Source organism: Sylvia atricapilla, chromosome 1 (genome assembly GCF_009819655.1).
Source record: "Sylvia atricapilla isolate bSylAtr1 chromosome 1, bSylAtr1.pri, whole genome shotgun sequence".
NCBI lineage: Eukaryota > Metazoa > Chordata > Aves > Passeriformes > Sylviidae > Sylvia > Sylvia atricapilla.
The window spans coordinates 110,351,319-110,367,739 of record NC_089140.1 but is presented as its reverse complement, the minus strand read 5'-3'; the positions used below and the strand labels follow the sequence as shown (position 1 = coordinate 110,367,739).

General features: G+C 40.0%; 1 protein-coding gene across 22 annotated transcripts in view; it reads right to left on the bottom strand.

Moving 5' to 3' along the window:
* The window catches only part of DTNA (dystrobrevin alpha), a 291,661-nt gene that overhangs the window by 85,899 nt on the left and 189,341 nt on the right, over positions 1-16,421 (bottom strand). For all 22 annotated transcript variants that reach the window (XM_066330583.1, XM_066330599.1, XM_066330567.1 and 19 more), the window contains 2 exons: positions 11,261-11,328; positions 5,524-5,604 (listed from right to left, as the gene is read on the bottom strand). In XM_066330583.1, the coding sequence (XP_066186680.1) occupies positions 5,524-5,604; positions 11,261-11,327 (148 nt within the window). In that variant the 5' untranslated portion in view covers position 11,328. The remainder of the gene's footprint in view (positions 1-5,523; positions 5,605-11,260; positions 11,329-16,421) is intronic.

Here is a 16,421-nt window from a genome sequence, read left to right as displayed (position 1 = left end):
GGATAAAATTATATTTTAAGTGTCATCCCAGTATAGAAAAAATACAGTCAAACCCCAAACCCTAGCAATTTTATTTAGGTTAAATCAAATAATTTTTTAAAAACTGCTTGCCCTGATGATGGGGGCCAGTAGCTCATACAGGCTGATCTCATAATTTCATACCCAGATTGTCAGTTTCTAGGACAAATCCATTTTCAGCAGCTTGCTGTAGCATTACAGGAGGTCTAAGTCTACAGACAGAAAAGAGCTTTAAGAAAAGCATCTAGAAATAATGAATTTATAATAACTGTCATTAATTTTCACTAGGAAATTATTACATTTCAGGAGGGGAGAATTTGTCCTAACTTAAAAAAAAATCTAAAAAGGCAGATCAGATCAGGGAAACACCCAAAAACATGTATGGAGATTAGGCAGACATGCCTACATGCCTCAGCTGTGACTACACAAGCCCAGAGGAAGCAGAACGAAGAGCAGGTGGAGGAGACTGCCTTGGACATACATAAGGTTTCCATGACAGTCATGTCAACTGTGCTTCCTATGTGGAAACTGCTGTACTGCAACCTGGATAGGCCAAAAGAATTAAAAAGCACTCACACTGAACAATATTAAAGGGAGAAACAAAGACACCAACATCCTAAGGTGTTGAGATTGAACTGCCAGAAATACAAGCTCTGTTTTTGTCTGCATTAATTAAGCCACATGTTACCATCACCAGCACAGCTTTTGATTCACACTTCCAACTGTCAATGATTTATTCTGAACTAGAGAAATCAGCAAAGTCTGCTTTTCCAGCCACAGTCACAGAATGATCTTGCAACACATTTAGGATAGTTCATCAAGGACAGCAGCAGTTTTCCAGCCATTCAGTTCTGTATTAGTGAGTGATATTTAATGGTATAATGGTTTTGATTATGATATGTTGTTATGTCCTACTCCTGGCTGTCACCATACCCCAGAGGCAATTTGCATGTGAACATGGTATTTCATCTCAGCATGTAATAAATTCACTGAGAAAGAAGTCTTAAAATAAATCAACTGTAGAATGATCACTGGGGATAATCATAAAATATGGGGTTTGGTGGTTCTGGATACTGGTGAATGTCCAGAGATAGGTCTAACTGCTGTCATTGGTCTTTCATCCTCGTTTTGGGAAAGCCTAAGATGCCTCTGTGCCTGGATGCCATGGATAAACAGCAGCAAATCAATCTTGCCAAGATGGCATTTTCCTGGCAGTAAGAGGTGCTGAGCAGGAGTTATGTTTGCTGGGAATATACTCAGATGCTCCAAAACCTGCCCCAAACCACTGGCAGCCAAGTAAAGAACAATACTCGCCTGTCTGACTAGGTGAGAGCAACCTTGGTTCATAGGGTTTTCAAGTTCTGTGACTATTTCAGACCTCACGGTGCTCACTGGTAATTTTTCCATCTCCCCACTTGATTCTTGCAATGTACACTATCTAGGATCACCTTTAATGCACATTTGGAAAATTTATACGATAAAGTCAGCTATTCCCATTTGGTATATTTTGTACAGTACAGGCTGGAATAAACACATAGCATGTTTGATCAAGGTCCTCTGCCTGCTTCCTGGTTGCTTTCATTAACCCAAATAATGAAATTTAACCTCAAATTATTAGGATGCTGCTATTTCCAAGACTATATCCAACACAATCCACCAGTAAAGCGGCCACAGTCACCTCAGACATTCCTGGCTTTACATTCTGGGATTTCAAGATGACAGAATTGCCAGCAATGTGTTCTCCAAGGTCCACCTGTCCACAGCTCTTTACATTCATTTGGAATGAATGCCCAAATATCAGTATCTTCTCAAGACTTTAGTATTTATTTATTTCCTTTTTTTCTTTTCCAGAAAAGGCATCTATGTCTTGTGCTGGTATTTATAACCAAGGAAAGACTACTGGTATTGCAACAGGTCTATTGCTACAGGAATTCTGCAAAGCAATCAGCAAGTAGTCTGCAATTATCTTTTTCTATACCCACTACATCCTCAAAAGTACCTACATTACCTACAGAGTTTCTCTTTTCATTATTTCCAATTTTAGAAATTGTCAGCCAAAATAAGAAGCATAAAATTAGTTTATATTCATGGTGAATTAAGAAGGTTTCCCAGCTTTTAGGATTTCTGCCTTCAGAATTTCACATGTCTCTTTTGGGATTTTTGTCACATATTGCATGCCACATTTGGGCACTTAGCAGATTCAAAGGTGTGGCAACAATAATTTGCAAATGTTATTGTTATTTATTTGCAGTGTTAACTTAGGTAAACAGGAATGCTTAAATTTGTGGGAATTTTTTTCTTTGAAAGATAACATTAGAGATTTTTCAAATTTATCTACTTTTAAAATGAGTCCTTAAGAGGAATTACTTAAGAGGAATTACTTGCTTTTCTGAAGAACAAGGCTAGACTGGATTAAATTTCATTCTATTTGACAAATAATTGCAATTACTGATAATGATTTTTCACATTTTGATGATTGTATTGAAACTGTCACTTTAAAATGCTCAGAGACAGTTTTACAAAAGAAATACTTTCCACACACGAAGTATTTTCCCAGAGTTTTACAGAATTATCAGAAAGACATATATTTGCAACTTTGAAGACTGTTGGCGAAATATCTGCAAAGAAATCTTCTTATGAAGTAATTTCACTACGCAAATTATTTAATCAACAGTGGTAGTACTCAAGGTGCAACATATGTAGTGATATTCTAGTAAAAGGTGGTAAACTGTCATGTTCTCTGTAATTTTTGCCCAGATAATTTAACTAGTTTCAGAAGTAACTCTGCAAGTGAGAATGGCTCTCAGAATATGAGTTCTGCCCATCACACACTGCCTACTTTGCTAGTAGAACCCAGCCTGCTGCTGAAGGTTTCAGCAAAAAAACCACTTTTGTACTGAGAGAAGAATTCACAAAGGGAGGCCAGGAGATGAACCTGTGTCTGTGTCTGTGTCTGCATTAAAGGCAGCAGAAAAAAACAATGCCTGTGTGTGATAAGTATAGCTGCCTGTACAACGGTATCCCATGACTGCCTATGCTAATGGGCACCTCTGGGTAAAAAAGATGGTGCTAATAAAGCCTCTGCTCTGCCTTTCTTGGAACAAACACTTCTGGCACTCAAAGCAGCTCTCTGCTTCCATCCTCATACACCTTCAGCCTGTAGCCAGGAGCAGCTCTCTGCAACTTATTAAATTAGCTCTTTAAAAGAATCCCTCAAATACAGTCCTTCCAAGCCAATTTTTCCCCAGTAAGTCTGGGCCAGTGTGCCAGGGCAGGGCAGGAGAGCGCAGCTGAAGGAAGACAAGGGTACCTTGAGTGACAGGAGGTGCTATGCACTGGGAGTGGAGCAGAACTGTCTTTGAGCTTTTTCTTGTTATATTCTACCCTAAATGAAGCAGCTCAGATGCAGCTGAAAGGTCTTTTTACCTATGACCCCTTTTTCTTTTTTGTCTCATTACTGTTGGTTGGCGCATAATGACAACTTCTGTAGGGGGAAAAAAAAAACCCAACCCAAAACAGTCGCTGACACGAGCCAGAGGTCTAATATTAACCATTTCAAGGGCAGTGCTCAGTTCAGTGGCACTGTGTTCAGCAGCTTTCTGGGACAACCATTGCTTGAATACCTGTCAGGTGAATGAATGACTTCTTTTCCCACTGATAAGAGAAACTCATCTGGGAGAGCAGCACTCTATTCGAAACAATGAGAAGGAAACTGTACTCCATGGTGAAAAGACACACACAGTCCAGCCTATTCCAGAGCAGCAGGCATTATTTCTTGAGTTGCACAGAACCTAGTACTTAGGATGACATTTTAAGTTTCTCCTTTTATTTTCTTTTTCCTTAAGAAGAAATTGATACAGTATAAATCTTTAAACAAGATCAGAAAATTACTCCTAGGTTATCAGTGGAGACCAGAAGCTAAGTCCTGTCCATGAGTGACTTGGCACAAGCTGGCAAGTTGCAGGGCATCTGCAGTAATTTGCTATGAAGAGAACCAACAGTTTCACAAAAGCAGATCACAGCTGATAGATAAGAGGCACAAAATTAAAATTAACAACCAGTATATTTTCAGCCAGCCAGACACTCTCATCAATGAGGCTATTGTTAGCCCTTAGGTTTTTTTTCATTTGCTTTGCTTGCAGTTGCATACATACTTTGCTATCACTGTCCATTTAATTGGATACTTTTGTCACCTCAGACTACTGTATTCTGTTACTATGAAAATGAAGTGAAAATGTCATCCTCCTAAACCTAAGATTTTAAAAAATAAACAACTGAATACAACATAATAGCGTCTTTCAACACATTTGCTTCTGAATGGGAGAAGCCAGCAGCTGGGCAGGTACTAAACCCCCCCTGGGGTTTGTGCCTGGCAGAGTGCTTATAATGCAATACCAAACCTTCAATTCATACTTCAGCTAAGAACATATTAAAAATACCAGAAGTGTGCTACAAAAGTGATTAAATGATCAGCTCCGTGGTTAATAACACAGTAAATACTCTCCAAAACATTTTCCATCACAACTTGGCCTCTCCAGTATGTTTGGACAGCATAGGCTAAACACTTCTGTAAAAGAGACAGATGTAACCCCAAAACTAGGAACTTAACAGGGTGGTAAATTTCTATCTACAGTGAGCATTTTTTAACATACTTGTGTGTTGAACAAGCATAGCCAGGTTGTCATTCTAGTTTATATGTGAGGACTAAAACCCACTTGTTTTCTCTGTGTTGGTCCTCTCCCTAGTGCTACTGCTGACAAGAGTGCCCTTGATTAGGGTGTTTTTTTAAGTTGATGTGAAAAGGTCCAGTAAAGCACATACAACCAAACCTGCCCTTCTAAGTATTTGCATACAATTTTGGATGGAGAAGAAAGGATACACTCCATTACAGATTTTCCCCTTTAAAGCTCACAGCACACGACTGGGGCTAATGGAAAATGCAGCTGTGAAGGGAAAAAGACTGAATCTCTGAAGAGAAGTTTAAAAAAGTCACTAATCAAGTGGGAAATTTCTCAATAAAACCTAGAGGGAGTAGGACAGATACACAGAGATTACAAGCAGGTTCATTGTCTCAGGAGAGCTGCGTCTAGCTGGCTTCTGGAAATACAGGGGTCTGACCAACATTGCACTTACTTTGCTGTACCCTAAACAGAAGAGGACTGGAAGCAGCATTTTTTCTCACAGAGCTGCTATAAAAGCATTTAATTTGCAGGGCCCTGCTAAAACTCACAAATGCAATTTCACAAGAACATTAGAGAATGCAGTTAACATACTTACTAATTAAAATCGTGGCCTGTATCCTGACCCACCCTTCTATGACTGAATCACTGGCATATTTGAGGAAAGTTCCTTATATAAACAGGTTAATATTTGAAGTCTGCCCGGGCACTCTGATTAGTGTCCTTCCCAATGCCAGATCACACAGTCCGGGTGGGAAGGACAGACCGGGGAGTGCAGTGGAAAGCTTGTAACAATGGTAGGTGAAGGAATTGCTGGCATACTTACAGTTGCATTTCTTCTGAACAAATCGAAGCTTGCATGCTGTTCGGTAGGTGGACAACCGGATGCGATCCAGATCCTGAGCCCCTAGTGGAAGAGAGTAACAGTGATATTTGTATGGAATATGACCTGTGCGTATCTTTGCAAGCAGAGAAGCTAGAGAACAAAGAGGACACACGAGCTGCCTTCCTTGAACAATTTTCAAGGCTCTCTCCTTTGCAGAGAGAGTAGAGAGGAGTGAGGAGTAACAAGGGGAATGTCAGGAGCTACAGTGTTAAAAGAATTTTATAAAGGGAGGCACGGAATAGTCAGCCCACTGTGTCTGTCACTTTGAAGAACAATCTGGTCAAGCTGCAGGCTAAAAGACACACTGGCCAGGCTCCAACAGAAGGGAAAACCTCAGTCGAATTTTAATATTTAGCAAAAAAAGCTCATAACAAATATCTTTAGTTGACATGCCACACTAGAGCAACGTATTGCCAGCAAACCAAATCAGAAAACATACTGTGATGTAACATCAAGACCTATGGCAATGTGCAGAAGGGGGCAATGACAAGGGGTGTGAAGCCTTTCTCCACTTTGTGGATGTGTACTCTCTGCAATGGAGACCTCTGAGGGTCAGCTCTATGCTCCACACAGAGCTTGGCCCTGGCTGCTGCAATGTAAAGATCCTTTCCAAAGCACCTGTCTGAGAGATAGGAACAAACTAAGTGGCAGCTACCTCACAAACAAGGACAGTACGCAGGGACCAGCATGGGGGCAGAACCCAGCAGTGTCCAACAAACTCATCCACACAAGGTGTACAGTCAGGATGTAAGAGGAGCGGAATACAGCCCTGCTTTCACACAAGCTTCCTAAGTGCTTTATGATTTATCGGTTGAACTGCTGAACATACGGCTACGTCGACATCTGCAGCAGGATACTCCGTCAAAGTGGGGGTTAAACAGCTCAAATTTTCTCCCATTTCCATAAGTTATCAGTGGTGGACGGAGAAGGTGGATCATGCTGCTTTAGGTGTTCAGGAATGCTGAGACCAGCCTGACTCCACAATCCCAAAGCTAAACAAACCTTCTGGAGACATGAAAAACAGTCTTGCCTGACAGAAATCAGCACTGATGAGGCTGTGGCACACACAGTTCCTGACAAAGGAAGCAACAAGTGATAGTACTGATAACTTATCTAAAGGCGCTGAGCTGGCACAGGTAGCCTAGAAACACTTGACTGGCAGTCAATCACTTCATACTATAAAAGCTCAGTTCCATTATTTAATGGCAGGGACTTCTAACACACTCCTTCTGGATATGTACGTGGGAATTCCTCCCTTAAGTGGAGATGCCTCTCAAGGTTATTCCTTGAGGCCAAGTGGAAGAGATTTGCCCACAGTGTTGATATGGGTAACACCAATCTCTACTTATTAATTATTAAGCTACTTTTAAAACAATTTATTTAATAAATAGTGCCCAATATAATAAGTTATCAATATCTATACTATCTGGTAAGTAATTTTGATTAAAATATTTAAAAAATATTTATTTTATTCCTATGAATATATTTGGTTTTCTATCCTTAATCCTGCATGATGAAGTCATATAAAGTATCAATTACATCTATATAATCCTTAAGAAACAAACCCTTGACCAAGTCTGGGACTAGGACTGGAAGGAGCTCTACTCAGACAACACTCTGAGAAGGAGTTTCCAGAGTGAAGGGGGTCCTTTCTGCACCTTGTGACTCAGTTGGAGGGCTTCCTTCCCTGATAAGCCTTGCCTGAAGCTCCCATTCCACCTGTGGCAGCATCATTCACCCACACTTTCTTAAACAATGTAATCCCAAATTTTTCAAAGGTGGCGACTCCTTTTTGGCAGTTACACCATCTGCTCCTAGGAGAAATTACCTTTGACTACTTAACATCAGGTATGGCAAGTATTTTTGTGATTTTTTTTCCATATATCCTCTATTGTTAAAATTATACAGGTTTTTTTCCTTCTCTATTGGTATCTCACAGACAGCTTTTGGAAAATTTCTTTACAGATGAAAGAGGATAAAGCTTGCAACACTAAGCTTTTCCTTTTTAACAGGAGAAGTAAGTAAAATGAATGTAACTTTTCCCCTCTTAACTTTAGTGAAAGCTATCAATAAATTTCCAGTGCTCCTTTATAAAACTTCAGCCTTTTAACAAGATTTAAAGAGTGAAAGCAAAGTGGGACTCTGGCTCATTAAGCTTCTGAGGTTGCAGTAATAATCCTAAATAAACAAATTTGTAGGCAACGTTGCCTTTTTTTTTTTTTTTTTCCCTATTTGCACACACAGTGGATGGTATTATTTTGATATTATTTGAGGAGTAGGTGTTGCTGGTAAGACGCTGGAACAGACAATTTAATTTTGTCATGATTCACATTATGCCACAGTCAGAGATCTATTTGTCAAATAACTTGTGTAGAAAAGTGCCATCACTTACATGATGAAGAGTCCTGAAAAACAAGTGGAAAGATGTGCAGGACTGAGCATGGCAAACGAGACAGTGAATTTATAATTCCCTACAGGATTGCCAGTGGCCTGTCCTTCCTTCTGCCTGCTGGCAGTGCCTCGCTGTTTCCTTTGAATATGCTCATGTCATGTAACACTTTGCAGTTTGCAAAAATAATGAAGGGACACAGTGCAACTTTGGCTGCTGCTTTCTTGTTGGATAATATGTGCCAACGATGATGTACATTTTGAACTCTTCATCAGTGTGGATATACCTGGGCATGTCAGGTCAGACTAAGGTAAGACTAAGACCTAGCAGCATGATGTCCAATAGAGCATTTTGAGTTATAAGACAAGCTTTAACCATGGGACTCTACAGAAGGCGATAACAACTATGATATTAGTTCACCAAAGTCTGTAATTTGGAACTAGAAGGATGCCTCCTCTGAAGGAAAGGAAGCAAAAAAAGTCAAACTATGCCTCTCAAAATACAGGGAAAATCACAGTGGTCCAAATTTAAAGTTAGAATCAAATCCTTCTATTCCTTGTTCAGGACAAACTTCCCACTTATAAAGGCTTGGAAAAGTTTTATTTCTTTTTTTCTTTTGTTTTTTCCTCTTTTCTATCATGTGTAGTCCAGAACATGACCCACTTCACGAAATTATTGTGGGGTTTTAATCACAGACTTGCAGATGTAGGTCCCAAAACCCAAACCACAGGCAAAAGGCTTTATGTTATAAATTTTCTTCCTCTGATACTGGCAGGTTGTGGAGTTTACCTATTACCAGAGGCTTATGCCTATCAGAACGTTAAGAAGCTTCGCATGGCCCACAATATGTAGTGCATCAGGATCACGTGGATTTTGTTAAACATGTTAAATGTGTGGGCTTGTACACAGCTGGGGGCAGCTGAATGCTATGCCAGGATGAACTTTGGTTTCAGTGAAGCACATCCTCTGCACACAGAGCTATCTGAGGGGCTCTCAGAATGCAAAGTTCAGTGTTCTATGAATATGGCTAAAATGCATTTAGTTTTTCCACAAAGACTTAGTATTTTCCCCTCCTTTAACCTAGCTGGAATGTCCAGTTCTCTGTGTACATATGTGGTAGGTGGAGGAACAGAGGTAGGCAACAGGAAAACGGAAGCACACGTGAGATAAACCAGACTGAAGTAAATATGCCAAAATACTAAACTGTGAAAGAAGAAAATAGTAGACTGTAACTACTGAGATACAATACAGGAAAATAGTACCTCCTCTGCCTCCAACTCCTGACTTTCTCAATACCTTCTTAACTCCTCCAGAAAAATCCAACATCACAACAGCCTTCAAAACTGTGGAAACGAACCATAAATCCTCACAGCAAAGTCCTAAATATTTTACGAGTATTTCAAACTAATTGAAATTAAGGGTACCTATGCCATTGACTTCAGCTGATAAAGAAATCAAGGCCCCTCTGTAATTCCAATTAAAACTACACTATGTTCTGCTAATGGACAAACACCTTTTTTTATTCTGGCCAAAGTACACCACATCCCTCCAAGACTCTGAGATGCTGTACACAAGAGGTAACTGAATCACAGAATATCCTGAGCTGGAAGGGACCACAAGAATCACTGAGTCCAACTGTTGGCTCTGCACAGGATACTCCCAAAAACCATATCATGTGCCCGACCAAGTATTGTCCAAATGCTTTTTGAACTCTGTCAGGCTTGGTGCTGTGACCACTTCCCTGGGGAGCCTGCTCCAGTGCCCTCTGGGTGAAGAACCTTTTTGTAATATCCAACCTAGCCCTCCCATGAGACAGCTTCATTCCATTTCCTCAGGTCCTGCCACTGGGCACCAGAGAGGAAAGATCAATGAGAAACACTCATGAGTTACAACAGCAAGTGCCGTGTGATACTAGAACAATTACAGGGCACAACAGAGCTAGTGGATGCTGTGGGATGGGCCAGAACAGTTCTTGGTGGCCCATCTGAGTGGGAAGTCTTTAATTTGGACAGCTCAGATGTAGGGCTCACTCCTGGGGAACAGGCCTGAGCACAATGAATTCATTAGCAGAATTACATTATGCACAGTAACTCCAGTCCCAGTAATGCCCATCTTAGTCTCCCACCAAAGACCAGGGAGATCTTCTGTCATTGTTTACTACCTGGCAGGGGACAAACAACAGGAAGCTTAGTGATTACACACAAAACTCAGGTAAATCTAGCAACAGGGGGGCAGTCTCAAACTTGTGCCACAGAATTTCCTGGAGAAACAGTGTAAGAGGTTGTAAGAGAAATCAGACATGACTCTCAGAAGTGCAGGAATAGTGTTGGTGTGGTATATCCCTGACACACTATGGTGCAAGGAGCACAGAATTTCATTAGGAACTATAAAAAATTACTCTGAAGTGGGGTATGAAGTACATGAGTCTCTGTACTGTGTCTGGCTGAGATGCAGTTAACTTCCTTTACGGCATTCTGCATGGTGCTGTGTTTTAGATCTGTGGCTAAAAAAGTGTTGATAACACAGCGATGCTTCAGCTGTTGCTGAAGAGTGCTTGTACAGCACCCAGGCTTTTTTGTTTCCTACTCTGTTCCCTCCTAGGGCTGTCTGGGGATGGGCAAGAGGCTGGGAGGAGACACAGCAAGGACAGATGGCCCCACCTGCCCAAAAGGTGAGCATGAGATAATGTCATGCTCAGCAATAAAACTGGGGTAGGGAAAGAAGGGGATGGGGAGTTTTGTCTTCCAAGGCAGACACTGTTCTATGACTGGCTGGGCATCAGTCTGCTTTCGAGAAGTGGGAATAGCCACCTTTGCATCACTGGTTCCTGGTTTCTGTTGTAAATTTTTCCCTCTCTTTCTGTCACCTAATCAAGTCTTTATCTCAAGTAATGAATTTGCTTGCTTCTGCTCTCCCTATATTCTCTCCCATTCCACTGGAGGCTAGTTAGGGATTAAGCAAGTGTGTGGGAGTTTGGCAGCTGGCTGGGGTCAACTCACCACAGATACCTCCAAAAAAAGATGTAGCTTTTGGAGACCTTCCTCATTGCAACCTGTGTATTCCACCATTTTTCTCTTAAGAAACTACTGATTAAAATAATTCAATCAAAAAATCTAAGGTAGAAAACCCCTCTTTCCTGCTTGGTCAAATCATTTTCGTGCAGTTTTGGTCTCACGATATTCATTTGTGCAATGGAGATTTGAGGTGGAAAGCTTGCATAAATTTCAGTGACATTGCATAGCAACTGCCTTGGTCTATCACAGCAAAACATTTCCAGGAAGTACTTACGCATTTCTGCAAACAGCTGCCTTCTTTCTGCCATGGTATTTCCTCTTTTCCCACAATCTTCAATCATTCTGGAAGACAAAATCACGTGAAAACATTAATTATTATTCCCGGACAGAACATACGTACGTAAGCATCCAAAACTGATCCCAAAGAACCTTGGAGGTTGACTGGTGCTCCATGTGAATCCGATGCCTTTTGCCAGCCTAATTGTGGCGTGGTTTGTGGAGAAACTGGTCCCCAAACTGTCCTCCATTCTCTGGACTCTGCTTGCAAGCATTTGTTCCCCCCCCGCCCCTCTCTCCCAAAGGCAGTGTTCAGTTTTTCTGCTTGATGTAACTAACTGGCTTACATAACACAAGCTCTGAAATTCATTTTAGGTTTTCTTAAATAAGGAATCCTCAGTTTAAATTATGCAAGAGAGAAGAAATCATAAAAGATTTGGATATTATTTTATAGTCTCGAAAACTATGTTCTAGCCAATTCTATGTGGAAGAGACAAAAAAAATAACAAACAACAGCAATTAAATCTCTCCTCCATAACATAATACATGTTATTTACCCAAGCAAACACTCTCCCAATATTCATTCAAATTCAGGACAGTGTATCTCTGATTAAATGAGTTTCACAAAAAGGCTCAGAAGTAAGAATACATTTTCCTTCTCTTTTCAGATGAAAAAAATCTTTCGACTATTTTGAAGAGCACTACTGCTGGATAGAGCAGAGAGAACAGTGACAGCTTCTCTCACAGCCAGCATTCAAACCACAAAAGACTAAAGCTTTCAGAGTGAAGATAAACATCTTTAGCACCACTCAAAAAATTAAAACTAGTGTCAGCATCACCACTTCCTATGGGTAATTACCCTGTCGAACCAATATCCTCTCCTGCCTGCCAAGTCTGGTTAGAACTTCTGACCTGCATTTTAATCTACATCCTCATGTCAACTAGACTGTGAAAAATAACATCACACTACCTAGGTTATAAAGGATATGTTCTAGAGAAGCCTGCAATCAAAAATATTGCACTGTACCCCACAGTAAACCTCCATATGTATACAAGAAGATGGATAGAAGTACAGGATGCTGAAGTCTACCAACACCAAAGAACTCAAGATAAAAAAAGTTTCCTTTTATTTCCCAAAGACAAAAGAGCAATCACATAAGAGGTGTTTTGTTGTGTGGGTTGTTTTTTTTTTTCTTTCAAAATGCACTGTTCAAATGAAGTGGTGGTACATTATAACTGCCTTTTCCAAAGAGCCTATTCAATTCTCAGAGTACTGATAAAGACTCTGCTAAAGTGCTATCTATGGTGGACATTTTGTGATGTGAGCAGCAGTCCCACTAGGAAGTGGACAAAGGGTATGGATGCAGCCTCTACAGGGACATTCAAGTTCACCTCATATTCAAGGATGCTCTCATTTGTCCAGGAGTGATAGGGATGTGCTTAGCATGGTTTTAAGTCTGAGCTAATATATCCTCCCTTTCTGCAGAGATAACAGCTCTCAGGATAGTGTTTTACAGAAGTGGTCATCAGCCTCTGATATGAGGTAACTGGTGTCTTGCTAGCTTGGAGGCATCAGGGAAGACTCAAATCTCCCTGCAAAATGGACACCTCAAGATACGCCAGGCCCAACCACCATCTTAATTAGACGGCAAGAAGTAGTATCTTTTTTACATGAATCAGCCTTAAATCTCTGCCTATATATGATCAAAAGCAATATAATTCCACTAACATGGCTTGAGTTCCCCACTCCTTTCTGTTTCTAATGAAACTCATAGAAACTCAAATTTGCTATGGGAAATGACCAGATCTCATGGGACATGTGGGTTAATAAAGATATCATCTTTTTTAAAAAGATAATATATTTTACTAGGCAGGGCAGTTGAGTGAAACTTCAGAGCAAACACAGTTTTTTATTACTATTTATTACTTGTAGAGTTGGTTATAGGCCATCATAGTTTTCTCAGACTTCGCCGATATTCAGCATTATTCCACAAACAATGTGCAACTTGTTTTCCGACCACATACTACTTCTGTTATTTGACTGAGACTGGATTAATTTGATTTTGGCACAAAGATGACATAATCTTCCACTTCTTGACACAACTGACACTTAAATCTTTCAGATGTTTCTCCAGTTAATAATTTGCTGTTTTCATTCCACCAATGTTCCCTAGTATTTATGTAGTAATTACTGGTCTCAGAGTGATTGCTACAAATTTTATTGAAAACATAAGGGGTGCTACTTTATTCTCACTTGCCTCACATTGCCTTGGAGAAAAATATTCCTTACCTATTGCTTTTAAGTATCTTGCAGAGCATGGAATGTGGCTCACCTGTGACCTTATTCACCATGTGGAAGAATTTTGCCAGTCAAAATTAAGTAACAAAAAGTATTTTTCTGGACTCAGTATGTTTTCCACTTCCTTCAGAAAGCCTGTTCTAAAAGTGTCCCTTTAGTGGGGGAAAAAAATAATAATTCTTTAACTGGTTTTCTGTTTTCTGCAGTTCATCCTCCCTTTACTTTTACTGTTTATATCTCTTCATATAAAAATGTTCCTGGACCTAAACATCATTTTTCAGAATGTCCCATTATCTTCTGAAATTGAATCATCCTTTTCACAGCTAGGGCTAATGGGGATTACCAGGCCTGACAAATAACTTTATATTTACAAACACACAACTCAGGCTTCCTCAGAGAAGGGAGGAACTTCATATTTATGTTTTTAGGACCCTTCTTGCAGTAGATATTTTGCAGATTTTAAAAGAGCTTTCACCCCAAATGACAATCCTAAAATTCTCTGTAACAGGTATATGCCATTAAGCTAATGAGAACATTAGTGGTGGCAGTATTTTCAGACAGATACATTCTATCCCTCTTTCCTATATTTTTCTGATAGAAGAAAAGTGCTAGATGATGCTCATCTACCAGAGTATTGGTATTTCTGAGTTGCCATTGACAGGAATTCACTCAGCTGCATCTTCCAAGCTTTTCACATGCATTTTTAACTCCAGAATGTGCTGCAGCCCAGGCTCAACTAATGCCATTGACAACGTGCTGCGCATCTCCCTTTTCAACCTTGTTCCCTGTGACCCAGCTCAAAGGTACACAGCTCTTCAACTCAGGTTACAGACTCCTGCTTGGAGCCCAGGATGTGTTCACCTCAGCCCCTGGGGCTGGCCCTGAGCTAATTAACCACAGTTATGTTCCAATATTTCTCAGTTTGCTCACAGCACACATCACGGCACAGAAAAAAAAAGTACCATTTGTTCTACATGGTAGGAAAGCAAATCTTGAAGCACATTGAAGCAAACTTTACAAAAAAAGAATACATTTCTAGAGACATAATTTTGAAAAATATTAATTAATGTATACATTTATTATAGTAGGGATTAAATTATATTTGTCTTCTATGGATTCCTTTCACAATCTTTTTCCCTTCACTTTTTTTCCATGGAAATAGCTCCTCCACTGCAGGTAAGGAGAGCACCTATTGTGCATCTAATTAAAATTCTAGTCACAAGCTAATTAGTAAGGTACCAATTAGAATAGTATTAAGGCTTCAATATATTACAGACATTCCAAAGTAGAAATCATTCCAAGCGTGAGGTTTCCAGCCTCTGAAAAAGATACTGTGAATGTTTCATTTTTACTCATGTTTCAAGCTGAAAACTTTTATGAAATGAGTAGTGCTAGAAAGAAAGTAACAAATAACAGTTTGATTGGAACTATTTTGACTACAATTTCATCTTCATGGTCATCATGTATCAGAAGCATAATCAGTCTCATTTTTAATATACTTTTCTGGTTTATAAAATGTGAGTGGGAATATCATATAATATGCATAAGAAGACAACTAAATGCCTCATGTATCTTTCCTTTGCTGTTGTGCTGCTTGCACTATGAGCACTGCAATAATCTCTCTCACAACTAAGTGTTTTTCTTGTTTCAGTATTTGTATGGTAAATAATATATTTTATTAACCCCTACTACATGTCATTCTTTTAATAAATAGTATATTTCCATTACATCTCAATTTCTTGAGCTATGTTTGTGCATGATAAAAGGAATACATGCTACATTTATATCATTAGCTCCAAAAAACCAATCTGTCCTGGTTTAGGCTGGAATAGAGTTAATTTTATCTCTAGTAGCTGGTACAGTGCTGTGTTTTGTATTCAGTCTGAGAATATGTTGATAACACACTGATGTTTTAGCTGTTGCTAAGTAGTGCTTACCCTAAGTCAAGGACTTTTCAGTTTCCCAGGCTCTGCCAGTGAGCAGGTGCACAAATGACTGGAAGGGAGCATGGCCAGGACAGCTGACCCAAACTGGCCAAAGAGATATTCCACAGCACACAACATCTTGCCCACTACATAAACTGGACACAACTGGCTGGGAGGTGCCAACCACTGCTTGGAGATGGGCTGGGCTTTGGTCAGTGGGTGGTGACCCACTGTATTGAGTATCACTTACTTATCTTGGGTTGTATTCCTCTCTCTGTCTCATTATTATTACCTCTCTCTGCTCTCTGTCTCACTATTATTATTATTATTTATTATTATTATTATTTATTATTATTATTATTGTATTTTGCTTTATTTCATCATTGTTTGTATCTCAATCCATGAGTTTCACTTTTTCCCCGATTCTACCTGCCAATGGGGGTGGGGATGGTGGTGGAAGAAGCAAACAGTTCCATGTGACAGTTTACAGCTGGGATAAAACCAGCACACCACCAAAAGAAGCAGCTGCCTAAATGTCTGGAGAAGGCACTCCCCTCTGGAAAGCCCCATACACATCTCAGGAGACCCAAAAATCCCTTACCTGACACATCCACACGCAGTTTGATGGGTCTGAGAAGAGCCACCCCACTAATACTTCCACAAATTCCCATCCCATTTGTTTGTGACAGGTGAAGTGCCCAATGGAGGTGGGATACACTCCAATGAGGAAAACTGCCCACTGAAATTGATTAATTCTGGCATGAAAAAATTATCAAGTCTCATGTGATGCTTGTGACGCAGCCGGGTGTTTGAAAAAAGAGGCTCCAAATCCTGGCCAGTGACACTTCTGACAGTCTTTCAGGCTGGATAAAAGTTGCTCTTCTGTTGAAGCCAGCACACAGGAAACCGAGAAATGCCTCTCTCTGCCCTAGTCT